Source organism: Zalophus californianus, chromosome 9 (assembly GCF_009762305.2).
Source record: "Zalophus californianus isolate mZalCal1 chromosome 9, mZalCal1.pri.v2, whole genome shotgun sequence".
NCBI classification, from domain to species: Eukaryota; Metazoa; Chordata; class Mammalia; order Carnivora; family Otariidae; genus Zalophus; species Zalophus californianus.
The window spans coordinates 20,237,724-20,257,152 of NC_045603.1; the positions used below are offsets into that span (position 1 = coordinate 20,237,724).

General features: G+C 38.6%; 1 protein-coding gene across 5 annotated transcripts; it reads right to left on the reverse strand.

The window, feature by feature from the left end:
* Positions 1–7,673: 7,673 nt before the first annotated feature.
* On the reverse strand, positions 7,674–18,707 carry SPIC (Spi-C transcription factor). Of its 5 annotated transcripts, XM_027591594.2 has the most exons (7): positions 18,612–18,627; positions 17,486–17,583; positions 16,983–17,018; positions 16,134–16,230; positions 15,298–15,410; positions 13,573–13,681; positions 7,674–9,707 (listed from the first exon to the last, which is right to left on the reverse strand). In XM_027591594.2, the coding sequence occupies exons 3-7, from the start codon at positions 16,983–16,985 to the stop codon at positions 9,280–9,282; spliced, it is 750 nt and encodes a 249-aa protein (XP_027447395.1). In that variant the 5' UTR covers positions 16,986–17,018; positions 17,486–17,583; positions 18,612–18,627; the 3' UTR covers positions 7,674–9,279. The 5 variants fall into 5 exon arrangements, with proteins under 5 accessions (XP_027447395.1, XP_027447394.1, XP_027447392.1 ...); XM_027591593.2 differs by lacking the exon at positions 17,486–17,583 and having other exon boundaries at positions 18,612–18,707; XM_027591591.2 differs by lacking the exon at positions 16,983–17,018 and having other exon boundaries at positions 17,486–17,597; positions 18,612–18,671.
* Positions 18,708–19,429: the final 722 nt, after the last annotated feature.

The window sequence follows — 19,429 nt, forward strand, 5'->3', positions numbered from 1 at the left end:
GAAATAGACTCACAAATGATCCAATGGAGAGGTAGTAACTGCCTTGGCCAAGAAAAGTGTAAGAACCAAGTTGATTTGCCTCTGCCTGAGAAGTTTAGCATTAGGAGGCAACAGGTATCATAGAAAGCTGAGGGCAACATAGGATTGAAAACAATGATTAGTTGGAAGTCTTTAAATGGAGCAGCTTCATCTCCAATTCCTCCATCAGAAAGGTAACTCTTCTATCTTAATAGGAAATTATAAATTGATTATGTGAGGAAATTGAATCAGAATGGCTCCAACTTATGGTTGGAGGGTAAAGTGAAATGTGAAGCTAAAAACACTAGTATTAAGTGAACATCTGCTTATTGAATACTTCGATCTTTTTCAACCTGCTCTGAGAACTCCAGGAAACTTGTCAGTCTCCCTCCAAGGAGTATTATTCTTGGGAAGATTTCTTTGCAGGTGAGGGTATTTGGGTTTCCAAAGAAACAGCCAACTCTCAACCACACCATTTTAAAGGGAAGCCCATAGTTAGCAAATTCCACGAAAAAAATACTTTTTAGCGCATGTTAGTGGAGAGTCCAGAATCACCAGACATTTGAAGAAAATCACGAACATAAGACAGAAGGAAAAGTAAATAGGAAAAAAAAATAGAAAGGAGTACTTGGAAAGAAAGGAAACTATGCTGGAAATGGAAGAAAACTTATATATTTAATAACCTTAGAGAGATAGTAGAGGATAAGGCATAGTGGGGAGGAAATTATCAAAGAAGTAACAAGAAAAATATCCTATAACTAAAAAGCTCACGTCTCCAGGTTTAAAAGATCCCATAAGTGCTCAGCATATTTTTAAAGATACACATGTCAGGGCACAAATCAAGAAATTTTAGAATACCTAGGATAAAAAGGAGATCCAAAAGCTTTCAGAAAGGAAAAGAAAAGGAGCTACTGTCTCAAGGGCATGTAGTGTCACAAAAACAGTGAATATGAGAAGGCAAGGGAGAAACGCCTTCGAAATTCAGAAGGAAACTGGTTTTTAACCTTGAATTCTCTACCCAGTCAAACTATAACTCAAATATAAGGATAAAATGAAGATCTTTTACATATACATGGACTAAAAATATTAACCTATGAAGTTACATATTATGAAGTTATAACAAAAGTTATTTGAAGGGTGCCTGGGTGGTTCAATCAGTTAAGCGACCCACTCTTGGTTTTGGCTCGGTTCATGATCTCAGGTTGTGAGATCTAGCCCAGTGGCAGGCAGAGTCTGCCCAAGATTCCCTCTCCTTGTTCCTCTCCCTCCCCACCCCACCCCCAATTCATGTGCTCTCTCTTTAAGATAAATGAATGAATGAATGAATGAATGAATGAATAAGTAAATAAATAAAATAAGAAGTTATTTGAAGATGTTCCTTAGGAAAATGAGAGGAAGCCTGATATCCTATAAGTGTGGACCCAGCATAGAAGAGTGCAGGCTGATAATGTTAGTTGATAATATCTAAAGTTGGGAAACCAAGAAATAGTAGCACTAGCATTTATTTAGACATGTGTCATAAATATAAAAGAAATAGCTAAAAAATTTGAAGTGGTTGCCTCTGGAGAGCAGGTCTGGAAGAAGGGAGGATTAGAACAAGGTTGCTACTGTTTTTCTTTTTTGTTTGTTTGTTTTGGTTGTTGTTATTTTTTAAAGATCCCATCTATTTGACAGAGAGAGACACAGCGAGAGAAGGAACAAAAACACGGGGAGTGGGAGAGGGAGAAGCAGGCTCCCCGCCGAGCAGGGAGCCCGACGCAGGGCTCAATCCCAGAACCCTGGGACCATGACCCAAGCCGAAGGCAGACGCCTAACAACTGAGCCACCCAGGTGCCCCTACTGTTTTTCATTATAAACTTTTTAGAACTATTTGAAGCTTAAATTCTGTACATGAGTACTTTGACAAAAATTTAAAAATATACTGATTTCTAATTATATGTATTTAAGACTGATTAATATCATCACACTGTTTTCCAAAGGTATACTAATATAAACTCCCATCAATAGTGATGGAGAGTAGGTGGTTACTTTATATATGGTTTTTGCTAAAAGCATTGAATAATCTTAGCAAAGGCTTTTCTGCAAAATGATAATACTGTGAAAAAATAGCAGTGACACAGGAGAGAACCTATATTAATGCATGCCTAAGATAGTCTTTACATCAGCAGACATTATGGTGTAGTAGAAAGAATTAGATGAACCTGAGTTCAAATTGACAATGGGACCCTCATTAGCAGGATGACTTTAGAAAAGATAGTTAAATTCTTCTGGTATCAGTTTCTCCATCTATAAAATGGGGTGCTAACACCCACCTCAATCCATGGTATAGTCTGCCTGAAAGAGAAAGGGAAAGAGGGAGAGAGGAGAAGGCAAACAAACTAGTATTCTAGTAAATTCAATCTTCTGCTCTCATCCAGAATTGATACAACTGAGTGTCATAAGTAACTTGATTCAGTTAATGGCTCATATTGGGTCTTTCCCCTCCTCCAGAAACCGACACTAAGACAAGAATGTGAAAGTCAGTAGTCCGAGAGGTGGTTCCAGGAACTAGCAATAGGGAAATAGGGAAGTGCAAGAACATTTCTCAGCATTATTCCAACTATGGGATGAAGAAGCAGAGGTAAGTATCTACCAACTCCCATATGTCATTGATTGAGAACTGCTCTAAGGAGCCATTAAAAGCTTGAGTACTTCTAATGTACCCCCTCTCATCCTCAAAGCAAGCTCTGGCAACCAGAAAATGCTCGTGGGGAAAAATCAGTATTGGTTATCTTATTTAATTGTAACTGGTTAATTATATTATTTTGAGTTCTTCAAACTTAATCCCAATGAAATTAAATCATGAAACTGGAACATTGTAAGAGACCTTTGAACAAAGGAAAACAGATATGAATAAAGCCTCCATATTGTGAAAGTTAGAAATTATAGACTTCAATTTCTTAGGTTAGCTTCAGTTATAAAATATAAGTTAAAATTTTATTTAATGTTTGGAGAATTTAAATACTGTGCTGAAAGTGTCTTCTCAGAAAGATAAGGAAAAGTTGTTTAGAGACTATTTAAATTCCTACGAGCACAAAAGTACCAAGAACAAAGAGCATTTTTGGAGATTAGCCGGGTAGGGCAAAGGTCTTTAAAATTAAACTATACATGATATGATCCCTGTTACTGTAGTTAAAAATTCTAATGAACTTTCGTCATTCTTTTGGCTGCCCAGCATCTGAACCCCATTCTATGTTTGGGGAATTTTTGACCTTGTAAGTCTTGATAGGATGCAGAAACGGTCTCCCATTTTAAGAATTGAAAGTTCCAGATAATCACTTTTCTAGCTTTCTTTGCAGTCAAGTATGGACATATGACCAAGCATGAGCCAACTAGAAGTACCCTTCCCAAAATTTGAATGGGTTCTAGTGATTTATAGAAGCAGGGATGGTAGACAACCACCTGTGAATGCAATGGCAGTTGCAGCAAGATAGTTTCTGGGGACAATGGTGATGCTATGGTAGCTCTTTTCAGTGATACGTGAGATGACGTTAAGTCGAGGCATCTGGTAATTGGTAACACTGGCAGTGTTATGTGATGTCCTAACTTGGCCAGAACTTTGATGTGGTTTAGGGCTTTACGTCTGGCTGCTTATTCTCCAGCTTCCTCAGAAATTCTGTAAGCAATATTTTTAAAAACATCCCAGTGAATACTTCAGTGAGGTAAACCTTCAAAGCTGATTTCAGTTAGCTACAACCAAAAGAGTTCAAAATTCATTACCAGCAAGTAGGGTGTTGTCAGTAGCAAATGCTAAAATGTGGAATTAGCAATCTCAGACTTCTAAACTTGAATTAACATACTGCTACTCAGTACTGAGGAAATACATCTTTCAAATGCCTATTTCAGATATGACCATAGAAAAAATAAACTGGGAGATTATTCCAAGAGGCAGAACCAGGGATCATGAAAGACATGATGAAGGGCATTCCCTGAAGAGAATGTAAATAGGGTCAGCCTCACTGACTGACAGGAATTTACCTCTGTCCCAGGCGGGAATCTCATCATCCCTGTGTAGTTTGGATAAGATATGAGTTATGGGGAAGTGACCGGGAGTGGTTTTCTGCTCTTGCCCTTTCCCAATGTAGTCTATTGCTGAACCATGAAGAGCAAACACAGTTATGGATCAGAGGAGACAAATGAACATTTGTATGAATCATGTTTCTAGCTTCTGTAAACTTGATGCTTTAACGTCTGCCCTGCATGCATAAGCCAGACACACCTGTTTCTGGACAACCCAGTAATATGCCTGAGTTACCTTGCCTTAGCCAACTGCCTCCCTTGTCACCTTCTCCATCCCCCTCCAGGAGGAATCCTCCCTAAGGTGTAATTTTTAAATACAAGTCAATAAATCCAGAGTCTACACCCCAACCACTTCCCTTGTGGGGTTCTCATGCTCTGGGCCACTATGTACCCATCCTAAACACCCTAAGGCCAGGTACCAGGCAAGTAGGGGAAGCCTCTTTGCCCCACTAAATTATTTAAACTAGCCAATCCTAAACCTGTTCACCTGCCTCACCCATTTCTTCTTGCAGAAACCACAATAAAACCTTTTGCCCACAGTTTCCCTTTCCATCTGCCTCATGACTAACCCAAGTGCTTCTCCATGTAGCCATCATGGCATGATGTGTACTCTCTTTCTTGGAATTGTGAGTGCAATAAATTATTTCTTTGATGGCACTCTTACCATGTCTAAATAATAATAGTATTAAAACTACATTTTCCAGCAATCCTGGACTTGGATGTAGTAACCTGATGAGGTTACTTCCTGTTAGGGAATACGTGAATAATTTCAATAAAGGCATGAACACCTTTTAAGTATGGAGAGATATTGGGCACTCAAAGTGGTGGACTATAGCAAACATTGTTGGTTTTCCACTCAACATCCATTACTCTCTCCTTTCAGGCAAAATACTAGTTTCATTCAGGTATTCATCTCTCTCTTCACTAACCCAAGGGATCATGACCCTTTTCCTCCTCCAGGATTGAATTCCCTTTGGTCTGAGCCAGTAACAGTGGCTCTTTTCCTTTGCCAGTGAATGATTTAGGCCTGAGCAGGGATCCCAAGTATGGACAATAGGACATGAGATGTTCTGGGGGGTTCTGGAAAATTTCCCCGACTGAAAAGAGGACACTGGTAGAAGTGGCTCTTTCTGTTGAACACTGCTGTGCTGATAAGAGTTGGAACTGCAGTAGTCATTTTACTCTTAGCAAACCTGAGGAAAAGGCCAATGGCAAGAAAGTGTAACAAAAGACTCACCAGAAAACGAAGCCAGAACAATAATGTGTCATGGTTGTAGCGTACTCTTCCTTTGGACTTCTTTATCTGTGAAATATTAAATTTTCTTATCATTTAAACCAGTTTGAGTCAGGGTCTTTTGTTACTTGCAGCCCAGAGCATCCCAATGAAATTCCCTCCTTTTACTAAGAGTTAATAAGAAATGAAGTGTTCCAAGAGGTATCAGTCTGACTTATCTGAAACTTGTAAATGTGATCTTTCATCACGTAACTTGCTATAATTTCATTGCATATGTAAAGCATGATTATTAAATAAAATTTTATTTGTTCATCTATATCATAAATTTTTGATTATAGGAAATTCTGTTTGTTCACTTAAGCTGCGTATGAACTCACTGGCCTTTTGTTGATTAATCCTCCACTACAAATCCTGGGTGAGTGTGCTTATCAAGGAGAATCTTCCCTAGCTTCCACAGCTGTCAGGAATTAAACTATCTCTGATAGCAGATCCAAACATTGTACAAAGCTTTGTTCTTGCACAATTTGCAAATTTCTCATATTTGAACCACATCTACTTCTTTGACACTGAATGTTGACTCATCAGATCACCACTGAAACATTCATATGCTCTCTTCATTTGGATTTCTGATTCTGGGGTCCACTACCAAAAAACAAAACAAAACAAAAACCTAGATGCTCTAGATTCTTCTTCCACATTTAGTTAAACTAGTTCATGGCCAAGCTAAGTCAGGGCTGCTCCTGACAGACAATCTTTGAGGTAGTCTGTTTCACACATTTATGGGATGCCTCACTGTGCTTGCCTGACAAAGCCACAAATCCCGGGGCACCTGGGTGGCTCAGTTGGTTAAGCGACTGCCTTCAGCTCAGGTCATGATCTCAGGGTCCTGGGATCGAGCCCCGCATTGGGCTCCCTGCTCGGCGGGAAGCCTGCTTCTCCCTCTGACCCTCCCCCTGCTTGTGTTCCCTCTCTCGCTGTCTATCAATTAAATAAATAAAATCTTTAAAAAAAAAAAGCCACAAATCCCTACCTGCAGACCCTTTTCTTTCTAGTAACTATCCACTGCTCTTAAAATCCATCCAGGCTTAAAGAGGCAGCCATCTATTAAATTCAAGCTAATTTTTCACCATATTGCAAAGGCAAACATAGAGTATCTTCAGCTTTGAAATGGGGGGCAGGAAACTTGAATATGGTTCATTTTAGTTTAAAAGTATTTTCATTAACTTTCAACAATCCATGAGAAAGGAGTAAATTGCTTTAAGCCTATTTTACATTAATATCATCAGGATTTGTATGATCAAAATACAAACTCAAATTCCATCCAGATTACATGAGTTGGGTAAAAATATATTAACCAAAATATCTAAATATAAATTGTGGTTTTATGAGTGTACATCATTCCAACTCTGTGGAGGACAGGCATCAATGTTTGACAATAAGGGAACACTATCCATGTGAATATAAGAATATTCTGGGTCCATTTTATATTTATAAAGTCTGGAGATTGAAGAAGAGATTTCAGGCACTGTCTTTTTAAAAAATCAGGAGCTGAAAAGCAGTAAGAATAAATTCCTCTTATATCCAGCAACACTGATGAACTTCATATTGTATTGAGGGAAACAAAAGCAGATGCAAAAGAATACAAACTGTGATTCCATTTATATGATGTTTAAGAAGGTGGGCATTGGGTAAGAGAACCTTATGAAATGCTGAAGTGTTCTGTATCTTCATCTAGATGATGGTTAAGTGGGTGTATAGATCAGTCTGTACAGGTTAGATATAATTAATGTTGCCACATTGATGCACTTTACATACTTCACAATATATGTGCCCAATCAACCAATAAATTGCTCTTCGGTAAGGCATTAGGTAAACTTTGGTTAAATACTAATAAAACTTACCAATCTGTATTGACAGAATTGAAATTTCCTAACAGAAGAAACCATGTGTTTCACTTAGCACTGGACACCTCCTCACTGGAGAAGAGTTTGAGTCATTCAGCCAGGTGACAGTGACAAGATAGAGGTTGGGATACCATATATACTAGGAAATGAAGGGCCATGATAGAGTCTAACAAATCTCTCTTCCCTGTCCTTTGGTGGTGGTAGGGAGTAACACCCCGTTTGAAGTAGGGCACATGGCACACAATATACGGAGGTTTTGGTCTTTAAGGACTGACATGCTTGTGAAAATGGCCTTTGGTCAGCCCATTTTGGGTAAAAGGCAGAGCCCAGATTTCTGCCCAAGAGAAAGCTACTCTGTAGAACAGTACGAAACAGATTAGGGGCTGACTGGGGGCTTTTGGGAGAATTGTCAAGATGAACCGCTCAGGCTGGCATTGAGTTTAAGAGGGACTATGGAGAGAAGTAAAATGTTAATTTTATTGTTGGCTGAATGATCTGTGTAGTAAAACCTCTTCATTTATTTCCTCTTCACAAAGTCTGGTAAAATTTATGTGGTTCATTAATTTACAGAGCATATTTCTTTGTAGGAAAGTGAACACAAAAGTATGCTGGGTCCTACTTTTAAGGTGAGCACTGATTGGAGCTGTCTTGCTCCTTTTCGGCTGCTGTAACAGAATACTGTAAACTGGGTGTCTCATAAACAGAAATTTCTCACAGTTCAGGAAGCTGGGAAGTCCAAGATCAAGGCGCCAGCACATTCAATGTCTGGTAAGAGCCTGCTTCCTGGTTCATAGGAGGCCGTCTTGTGTCCTCAAGCAGAAGGGGTGAGGAAGCTCTCTGGGTCTCTTTCACAAGGCACGAAGCCCATTTGAGAGAGCTCTTCCTTCCAAAGAGCCTGCCTCCAAATACCATCACACTGGGGGTTACGTTTCAACATGTGATTTTGGGGAGGATGCAAACATTGTTTATACCAGAAGGCCAGACTACCTGTGCAGATGGCCAGTATCATTACCTTCACTTAGTCTGCCATGTTTTTAAGAATCCCTGAGGGATGAAGGGCACCAGGAGGACACAAAGAAAAAGGACAATGGTACAAATCAAATAGGGTAGGCTCCAAGCAGCTCTTGGCCTGGACTGAAGATAGCCCATGTAGTCTAGGAAGCTCTCCTGTGTCATGGTAATACAGATGGAATATGTATGAACCTGCCAGGTTTCGTAAGAAAGTTAACAGGGTTTCCTTCTTCATTACTGATGGAATGTTGAGAACAAACCATAGCTTTCAAGTCCTGGTTCCTTTCTGGATTTGCTAGTCTCTATCCTTTATCAAAATCTTTCTTTTCTTTTCTTTTTCTCCAATTGTTCCAGCCTGGTCTTAGCTGGGCTAATTCAAGGGAAGAGGAAGTCTTGTTTCAAAGTTGGGCCAGAGAGCCATTAACAAGGCAAGAGCACCTTCTTGTGGCTGAGCGGCAGGATAGCAAGAAACGTTAGCTCCTGGATCTACCCCAGGGGAGAAATGCCAGGAAATGACTTGTGGGTAGTATAAGCTTTGGAGTTCTCTTATCAGTAAGGTAGATCACATTTTCCTTAGATCATTTCTTTAGCGCCACAGGGTTACAGACCATGAGGTCTGAAGTGCAAAGAAACTATCTTTTTTAAATCATGAATGTATTTTCGCATGACTATCATATGCAATTTTGTTGTCACTAAAGCCATCAGATATGTTAGAGTGGTATTTTTTTTTGCCTTAGTGTATGACAGGAAAACAATATTTAAATCAATATAGGTAAAATAATCTCTACTAGCATTGTTTATCTGAAAGTGTTGCATAAACAATAGTAAGAGGAAGGACATTTAGTCTGTACTTTCAAATGGGGCTTGATCATTTACAAGTTGTTCACTGGCAGATTTTTTCACCAAGTCTGTATAGATTATAATCTGTTTAATGAAAGATTAGAAACAATGAAGTTAATTGTTTTTCCCTCTCCAGCATTTGCTTTAAGAGAAAAATCTTGAAATTGGTAGGGATTTCTGATGCCAGGAAATAATGAAATGTTAAGAGAGTATTTAGCAATCAGGGTGGCTTAGCTCATGATAATCAGCATATGGACAATTACAATTTGCATTCCAGTTACTGAAGCTGAGAAAGCCTTGCTCAGGTTGAACATACGGTGAGTAGAAGATCTCTTTTTCTAAGAAATAAGATGGAGAGAGTCTTTGGAGAATGGCTTCACTGAATTGGTAAGTTAGCTTTCTCCGGATTTTGGTGATTTCCCCAGTTCTTCCATAATTCCTCAGTGCTCTGGCCATTTTCTGGTAAGTCATGGTCTTCCGGTTGCCTTTTCTTTTCCCCCAAAGTTGGGCAAGTTTTTCTTTGTTTTTTGACACAAACTGAAAGATGCCTTTGGTTTTATCTACCCACTGAATACAAGATGCCATCTCAGGATTACACAGGGATTCATGAAGGTATTCGAACAGTCGGAGCTTCTTCCTGCCTAAAATTGAGAAAAACAATGTCATACTCCACCATGGCTACACACAAGGAAACATCCTCAGGAAGGGTTTGCTGAGTGACTACTAAATTCAAAGCTGCATTGGGACTTGAAAGTCAGAGGTCTGTTTGGCCTACTGAAGTTTCAGTTGGACCTTTCTTTGTTGGGGATGTTGTAAAAATTTTTGTACTGTCCTTCACTGGAAAAGGAAAGCCTGGTGCCTTTTTATCCGAGTCTGCCATCTGTCAGGTGGTCTTTCTTCACCATTAAATCTTTAACTACTAGTTCTATGTCATATGTTAGAACAACAAAACTAGGGCGCCTGGGTGGCTCAGTCGGTTAAGCGACTGCTTTCGGCTCAGGTCATGATCCTGGAGTCCCGGGATGGAGTCCCACATCAAGCTCCCTGCTCAGAAGGGAGTCTGCTTCTCCCTCTGACCCTCCCCCCTTTCATGTGCTCTCTCTCTCCATCTCTCATTCTTGCTCTCTCAAATAAGTAAATAAATAAATCTTAAAAAAAAAGAACAACAAAACTGAGCAAAATGAATTGCAAAGTTTAGTGGTTTTAAATAAAGAGAAGCCTCAAAAGCCATTTTCAGAAAGCAAATCATTTGAAAGGGCTTTATTCAAATAGTCAAGTCAAATGGGGTAAGGAATGTGAAAGTATTTTATAAAATGCAAAATAGTATTCAAATATAAAGTAATATTAGTAAAATCAATAACAAAAACTTAAGTAAAAAAAACTGTGGGTCTACATAGTTATGGGAAAAATAAAGAATAGAAAAAACTGGATTGGAAATGCCACCTTCATTGCCATATTCATGACATTTTGACATCATTTATGAGCAATGACAATGGGCATTGTGGTATTTTTCATTGCTGTGAAATAAAATGGTACTACCAGGGTTTTTTTCTCTTTAGGAATACAGCCCTATATTTCAGAATGTCTAGACAGAAAACTTCAGGAGGATTTGTTGTGATTTTTGCTAAGTTGATTGGATGTCTTTGGCCTAACAGAGAAGGGGACAGCCCATTTTGTGACTTCTGAATTGGCCTGTAAATATGATGCCTCACCAGATCTATCAGTAGCTAACACATTCATGGCCAAATTCCCTTTTCCCCTAGAGAGAGTGGAATAGTGGATTCCCAAACTGCTTTGAACAGTCTCTGGGGAGTAATACTCTTGCATCAGTCATCATTCATCCTAAAACCTCAAAGGTTTTTATCTTTTTGTGGTTATATTATCTCAAAATTAAAAATTGAGAAATGAAAGGGACTTACCAAAAAACACATCATGAATTAAAAGTCACAGCCTTAAACTTTGTCTCTTATCCGGTGGTCAAATCAATGGTAATGGATCCTCACCTTTTAAAATTTGTTTTCAGTTTTGAAAAGAAATATTTAAATTTTTATTTAAGTATGATGTGGGGTGCCTAGGTGGCTCAGTTGTTAAGCATCTGCCTTCGGCTCAGGTCATGATGCCAGGGTCCTGGAATGGAGCCACACATCGGGCTCCCTGCTCCGCGGGAAGCCTGCTTCTCCCTCTCCCACTCCCCCTGCTTGTGTTCCCTCTCTCGCTGTCTCTCTGTCAAATAAATAAATAAAATCTTAAAAAAAAAAGAAAGTATGATGTGCTCAGAGTAAAAGATTCAAACAAAAGCACAAAGTGAAAGTAAAATTCCAGTCTATTCTACATATTTTTAAAATTTAAAAAATTTGCATATAAACATACACATCCTTAAATACTAGGGGTGGGATGCCTGGGTGGCTCAGTTGGTTAAGTGTCTGCCTTCGGCTCAGGTAATGATCCCAGGGTCCTGGGATCGAGTCCCACATCAGGCTCCTTGCTCAGCAGGGAGCCTGCTTCTCCCTCTCTCTCCCTCTGCTTGGGCTCTGTCAAATAAATAAAATCTTTAAAAAAATAAAAATAAATATCCGTGGTATCATATTATTTTGCAGTTTTTTTCAGTAAGTAATATATCTTAAATCAGAGAACAATACAGAAATTAGCTATAGATGGGTAAAATACCCAGCTGTTGAAGTAACAACTGTTACTTCCGGGACATAACATGGGAAGAAAGAAGGAACACTTCGACTTATTCTTTGCGAATTTCTGAATCCTTTGAACTTTTAATAAATAATGTGCATTATTACTTTTAAATCATGGAATTAAAAAGGATTAAAACAATTTACTTTAGAGTTTTTTGGGGTTTTTTTTAGATTTTATTTATTTGACAGAGAGAGAGCACAAGCAGGGGGAGCAGCAGGCAGAGGGAGGGGGAAGCAGGTTCCTCGCCAAGCACGAGCCTGATGCAGGACTCGATTCCAGGACCCCGGGATCATGACCCGAGCTGAAGGCAGCCGCTTAACCAACTGAGCCACACAGGCGCCCTAAAGTTCTTTCTTTATCAACACATTAAGATACGCCTTCTTGCCTTTTAACAGCTATGTGTTCTGTTTTATGCATGTACTATTTTTCTCTGGATAATGAATCCCCAGGTAATTTTGAAATTTCATTCTGTTTCAAATGTATCCCTGTTTCAGGTGGAAGATGAAACGTTAAAAACAGAAAATGGTGGATGATATGGCCCATACTGGCAAAGCAAATAATAATATTGACAAGCTAAACACCTGGACTGAGGTAGAAGTGTTATTCTCCTTATATTAAATTACTACTAGTAATAGTTCAATATTCAATACCAATATTCAGTGATACAGATTTATTTTACGTGTGTGGTTTTATGCAGTATTCTTTGCTGGATTAGATTATTGCTGAATATTTAGAATTTTGTTCTAGGATACAGTATTCTAAGATGCAGATATAGGAACAAAACTAGTTTTCAAAAAATATTCATTGAAAATAATTTAGAAACTATGATATGAAAAAAATTTCATTGTAAAATTATGATGCATCTTACACATCTCTGTACCTTATACACAGACAGATGCAGTAGGTAAGTTCCATTCTTTTCCTTCAACAAACAACATTGCAAGGAACATCCTAATGTGTATAGTGTACACACAGACACCCCCTATGGTCTCTTGAGAAATTATCCAGTGCCAGTGTCAGGTTATGAGTGTAATGCTTTACAATGACTTTCTCATTTAATTTTTACAGCAATCTTACAATGTTAGTACAATTATCGTTATTTGTTCTTTGAATGAGGACACTGTGGTACAAAAGGTTAAGTGATTTTCCCAGCCTCGCACAATTAATCCAGAGTTCACACTCAGTCACTCAGTTATATAGTCCCTAAGAGTCAAAAGATACAAACATTTAAGTCTTTGTTAGTTATTGCCAAATTGCCTTACAAAACTTTGTACCAATTTATACACTCCCTCCAATAGCACATGTGCACGTGTGTGGCCCACAACATAGCCATCAGAGGCTACTATCCTACTTTATCACTTTGTCCATCTGTTAGGTGAGATCACCAACACCTTCAATTTATGAAATCAAGATTTCAAATTTATGAAATATCGAAATTATTATGAACTTCATTTGCAGGAAACTTAAATGGAGAGACAACTTCTATACTAAGGCCTTCATGATTAGGGTGGACTGCTAAAACAACTTATGGAAAAGTTCCCCTTTCTATACCCCAAATATAGACACATTATTCTTGAATACAGATTTATTTGAGTGAAGTGATACTTTGCAGCTTCACATTTCTATGAAGCAATAGGAAGGCTTACTCAAGCTGAATGGCTTGGGAGTGGTTCAGTCTGTCAGAGGTCAATTATTCTTAATCACAATACTATAATATTTTGCAAATGCAGTTCTAAACTCAGATATGAAATCCCTTTAAAGTTGATTTGAAGAAGATTTGGTTCTTTTACCTATAAAAAGAGTGCTGGATCCACATACCTTTTCCTCCCTTTTGATGGAGAACAGCAGGTTGTACCAGTTGGTTTTCAGGGATATTTGGCAGAGATGGATGAGTATTTCCTTCAAAATAGAGGTCCGCAGCACTGTTCTATATAAATAATGCAGCAGGATGTTAAAAGGGACTTTCCATGTGGCCCCCAGTTGATGGCTAAAGTCAAAAGCTGAGGACAAAAAGAGTGCTAAGCATCTCCCAAATTCTAAAAAGCATAATCCTCAACTGCAGCCAGATTATCTCCCAGGGCAGAACTAGCCTCAAATCCACATAAAGAGAGGACCAAGGGATGGAAGGTACTCTTTGGCTTTGTGAAGACTTTCATATCATCCCTTCCCTATAAGAAAGAAGAGGGGGTTGCTTCCTTCCTTCTCCCTAAAAATACCAGGAAGAAAAATTTTAAAGAATTATCAGTACAAAATTGAAGTGCCAGCAAAAAGGGGAAGATGAGTTTCCATTCCTCTGTTGGATGCCCATCTGGGCAAGAGGAGACAAGAGGAGAAAGATGACAGCCAAGGGAGGGCAGAGCCAAGAGAGCAGACAGGAGGAAGCAGCTGTTACCATTACATATGGCAAGGATATGTAGGTCTCCATGGGTTAATTCGACAAAGATTGACTTGAGCCACCTTACCATACCCCATAAGAGACTTCCCAGCAGGCAAGGAGTGCCCCCAGCCACAAGAGGCTGTGATATATACTGGGGAGTGGGAGTTGAAGGGGAAGCAGGGTTGCCAGATTTAGCAAATAAAAATGTTCACATGCTGTATTTTACCTGGCAACCCTAAGTGAGGTAGAAGAGGTTAAGTTGGAACCCAAACTCCCTGTTCAAAGAAATGTCTTGTGGAGAGGCCCTAACAGAACAATTTAAAGGGTCAGGGAAAGGACATTTGACATAGCACAATGACTGGGAAAAAAAAAGAAAAAAGAAAAAACATTTCATATTTACACCGCACCACATTAAGACAGCCGGCATTAAGAAAACAATACAGGGGCACCTGGGTGGTGCAGTCCATTAAGCATCTTACTCTTGGGTTTTGGCTCAGGTCATGATCTCAGGTTCATGGGATCGAGCCCTGCATCAGACTCTGCGCTGAGCGCAGAGGCTGCTTAAGTTTCTCTCTCCCTCTCCCTCTGTCCCTTGCCCCACTCACTCACTCTCTCTCAAATAAAGAAATAAATCTTTAAAAAAAGGCAAAAGAAAATAATACAAAAGAACACATGGAGAGATAGATGGTGGGGACACTTTGTTTGCAGGGAGCTATAACAATATCCATGAGTTGGTCCAAGACATGTAGCTAGCTCTGAGCTCGGGAAGGGAAACAGAGCAGGTTAATACAAGATTGTAGGTAAAGCCAGTGCAGGGGAAGTTTGGGCTTTGCCCTATGGCTTATAGGGGAACCATACTTTTTTGCAATTTTCCAGGTGGACGAGAAGCAGTAATGTGAGAACCCTAAAAACACATCTTTCTAGAAGTCATTCAAACCCTCTGATGCTGGATGGAGAGCAATGATGGAGGGCAGTTTCCTTCTTGACAGCCTTGCTGAGATCACCCATGTTGACTGTAAAATTCACAGCATTGATGTCTGTGAGTGTTCTCACAGTCACCACTGCCTCTAAGCTGGGTTTCAGCAAGCGTACACCAAGTGGAAGGCAGGTGTGAATAGGGAATTTGCCTGTTACTGGGAGATTGGTCTACTGGTACATGTACTCACTATTACTGTTCTCCAATTATAGACAGGTTCCTCTGTAGGCAGCACACCATAGCAGTTGGAATTTCCTCTAACATGAGAGCAGTGGTTGATGAAAGCCAGGTAATTTTTGTAATCTAATTTAAAAACAGAAAAAGAAAACTCCAAAAGTCAAAGTTTATAATTGCATGTGAATGTATGTTTATATATGCATATAAGCTTATATGTGTGGTTGCTTCATCATGTGTTCTCTGTCACTTTGCATTTCCCTACATTTATTGCATTATACTGGTATCTTTTACATATCCCATTTCCCTTACTGGAGCACATGTTCCTTGCAAGCAGAGATCCCATGATTTCTTTTATCTTGGAACTTCCCGAAATACCCTGTATAAATTCAATAGGCAAGATACCTGTGTTTCACCTACACTATCTTTCCACAGTCTATAGGGCAATGGGTGAGGAAGAAGAAGAATATTTACTCTCAAAAGAAAAGAATTCTACTTCTGAGTAGAATATCTCTTGTATGGAAGGTCTATAAGATAAATTAGAATAACCGAAAAGCCCACTCTGACAGTTAAAATTTTCTATTAGATAAATATCAACCAGATATGCTTAATAGCTAATAATTTTATGTGCTAGTATTCCTATGTGGAATGTCATTCTCTATACTCTTGCATTTTCCTATGTGACACTTTAAATTTACGTAGGCTAGGTAACCCTGGAAGCTTTTTGCCTTTGTTAGAATAAATCCTAGATGCACTAGATTAAAATGGTCTTCTCTGTTCTGATAATTATTATGTCTGTGTGACCAAGAAGCCATTTGATTACCACTAAAAGAAGGGGACTGACATCTTTACCTGGAGAGTACTGAAGATCTCCGGCTGAATGTTGCCTCAGCACCTCAAAAGCATCTTCAAAGGCTTGTCCCAGCTTGTCTTGTTCAACACAGGACTGCTACAATGGCAGAACCCTCAGGTTATGAAATTATCAATTGAACTTAATCTTTCTGATATAAAGGAGGGTTTCTCACCCATGACACTATTGACACGTAGGGTTGGCTAAGTCTTTGATGTGGAAGGCTGTCCTGTGCATTGTAGAAAATCTAGCAGCATCCCTGGTCTCTACCCACTCACTGGATGCCAGCAGCACTCTCAACCCTGGTTGAGATCCACTGCTCTATAATATACAGTATTTAGAGAACAGTATTCATGCTATGGTATAATATTTAACATTCTCATAAATTTTAGTAAGGAGTTGTATAGCAGGAAACTGATTTGGAAAGAAGGATCAAGGAAATATCTTTAATGAAACAGAATCTGAATCACTACTTAAAATGGAATGCTCTTAATTTCAAAAGTATGTCCCCAAGATGTAAAATTAAACTGTTTTTTTTTTAAAGATTTTATTTATGTATTTGAGACCCAGGGAAAGAGTGTGAGCGGGGAGGGAGGAAGAATCTGAAGCAGACTCCATACTGAGCATGGAGCCTGATGGAGGGCTGGATCCCACCACCGTGAGACCATGACCCAAGCTAAAACCAGGAGTCGGACCCTTAACAGACTGAGCCACCCAGGTGCCCCCAAATTAAACTATTTTGCAAACCATTTCATGCCCTTATAATCTAATCCATATATTTTCCAAAATGGAGGATATTCATCCTTCAAAGAGGATGCTCGTCCTCCAAAGATTTTAAAATGCCAACTTACCATGCTTCATTAATATATTGACAATTCTGAAAAAGACTAATAAATAAACAAAATTAATAGTGTATTTAATTTGCCTCTGAATTAAAAGATCTTACTCAAAGTATTTTCTGAAAATACCTTGTATGAATCCAAAGTACCATCTGAAGTCTCTTTAATGAGTACACATTTTTCTTCTTATAAAATTGCCTACAAACTTTTTTTGCTTTTCTATTATTACAAAACTTTTTAAATGTTAAAATAGCTAAATAGAGTTAATTACCTAAACTGCTTAACTTATAAGAGAATATAAAAATAACTCAGGAGAACACTTAAGTATTTCAAAATTCTTTTAAAGAATTAAAGTATTTAAGGGGCGCCTGGCTGGCTGAGTCAGTAGAGCATGTGACTCTTGATCTCGGGGTTGTGAGTTTGAACCCCACATTGGGTGTAAAAATTACTTAAAAATAAAATCTTAAAAACAAAAGAAAGTATTTAAAAATTCTGAAAATCAGAATCCTTTTTACCTTAGCATAGCTCTCCATTTACATCGGTGATTTTTTTTTCCCCCAATCTTTCTGGTGTCAGCCTACTGAGAATCTGGTGAAAGATAGGCTTTTTCTCCCTTGAAATGGAAATCTACATTACAAATAAAATTTACCCTGTAAAACCCATCCATTGACTTCTTAATATCCTAGGATAAGAGCCCCGGTCTACTTTCTTATCCATGTAAGTTAGATTTTGTTTTAAATAAACAGTGATAAAAAAAAACATTAAATGGTTTTTAAAAGATTTCAGTTCTATAGAACTAAAAAACAAACAAATTTACATAACAAGAAAGAGCATGTGGGGGGTCCAACACTGCTTATCATTTTATTTAGCACAGCAGCTGTTTACAAGTTATCATTTACCCTGCAAACAGTGAGTTTACTCGTTAACACTGTAGAATACAAAGAGATGATATAATCTAACACACTATTACAATATAATAATTACATCAGTATAGTATGTCAGACACTGAAATTCTATTCTGCTCTTCAAAATCACTATGCCATGTCAGTTGGAAGAAAATATGAGGGAAAAAATCCCTAAAAAAAGGTAAAAGTAATTATGTAAGGTGATGGAAGTGTTAACTAATCTTATTGTGGTTATCATTTCATAATATATTCGTATGTCAAATCATCACATTTTCCACCTTAAACTTATATCTCAAAAAAGCTGGAAGACAGCTTTCCACTGTGAGAGATATTGAACATTTTAGCAAAAACTTAAAAGAAAAAAAAAAGAAAACCCATAAACCATGCCTGGGCTATGATCCCTAATGATTATCATCAGTATATGTATTTTTAAAAAGCCATGTCAATGACTTTCAATTAACTATGCCTCAACTCATAAGCACCAAAGCAAATACATGAGTGTTGTACTTTGAATCAAATACTTAAATGACTTTAAAATACTCCACAAAATTATCACAACAATCACAACTCTTAAAAGTAGCAAACCCAAAGGGAAGAAAAAAGCTCAAAAACGCTATTGATCACTTCAATTGCATAATATTTCTTGTATCTGAACAATCAATATGAGAAACATTCTTTAGGGCAAAGGAGAAAATTATCACAAGGTATTTTGGAAAAACAGAAGCTAAACACTTACCAGGAAGACACTTCAACCCTTTACAAAAATGTTTCATTAATATCAGAATCGTTAAGACAGAACTGTCAAGAACTCACTGGCAGAGTTGCATTAAATAGCTGTTTTTAAGGAAGTGCTACAAAAGGGGATTTTTTTTAAAAGATACAGTGTACTCATGATTTCTATTTCACGATACAGCCAATAGACAACAGGGGCTATTATTTTGAAGAGACACATTGAAGTTTATATCCCGTGGGCCAAAAACATCCAAACAAACCCCATGAATCCCCCGCCCAGCCTAAATTGCAGTGCCTCTGGCCCCCCACAGACACACTGGAAACCTTTGACCTGCACAACTCTCGTTCATCCCTTTTTTGTTCCCGTTTTTCCCCCCGATTCTAGACCCTATGTTGCCTTTCTTGCCTGAACTGTAAACAGCCTTCACTCTGGCCTTCCAAAACTGGCCTCTTTCCTCTCAAACCACTTCGCTCCTACTTATCGCCTTACTTAGAGATCTTAAAGGCACAAGCTTTTGTCCTGGCATTCGAGGCTCCTCATCCCAACCTTAGCCTTATTTACCACCATTCATTTAGGAGCAGGAAATGGAATCCATTGCTATGGTCTTCCCTCCATACCTAAATCCAGCAGAGGTTCCCAGTCAAGAATGGCTCATGCGTGGTGATCCAGGATACACTTGAAGCTGCTGATCTGCAGAGAGGTCCAGTTCTCTTATTTAACTATAAGTTCTACTGGAGATGGATTTTGGTGACTCTGATGGAAATCATGGGGTGCACCCTCCACCTATAATTCTTCCTTCCCAGTCCATTTATCTGCCCAGT

Coding starts and splice junctions, on each gene's coding strand:
- SPIC (XM_027591591.2), bottom strand. Junction 15,411..16,133: donor AGATCTTCAGTACTCTCCAG/GTAAAGATGTCA, acceptor TTTTTAAATTAG/ATTACAAAAATTACCTGGCT. Junction 13,682..15,297: donor ATAATTGGAGAACAGTAATA/GTGAGTACATGT, acceptor TTATTTATATAG/AACAGTGCTGCGGACCTCTA.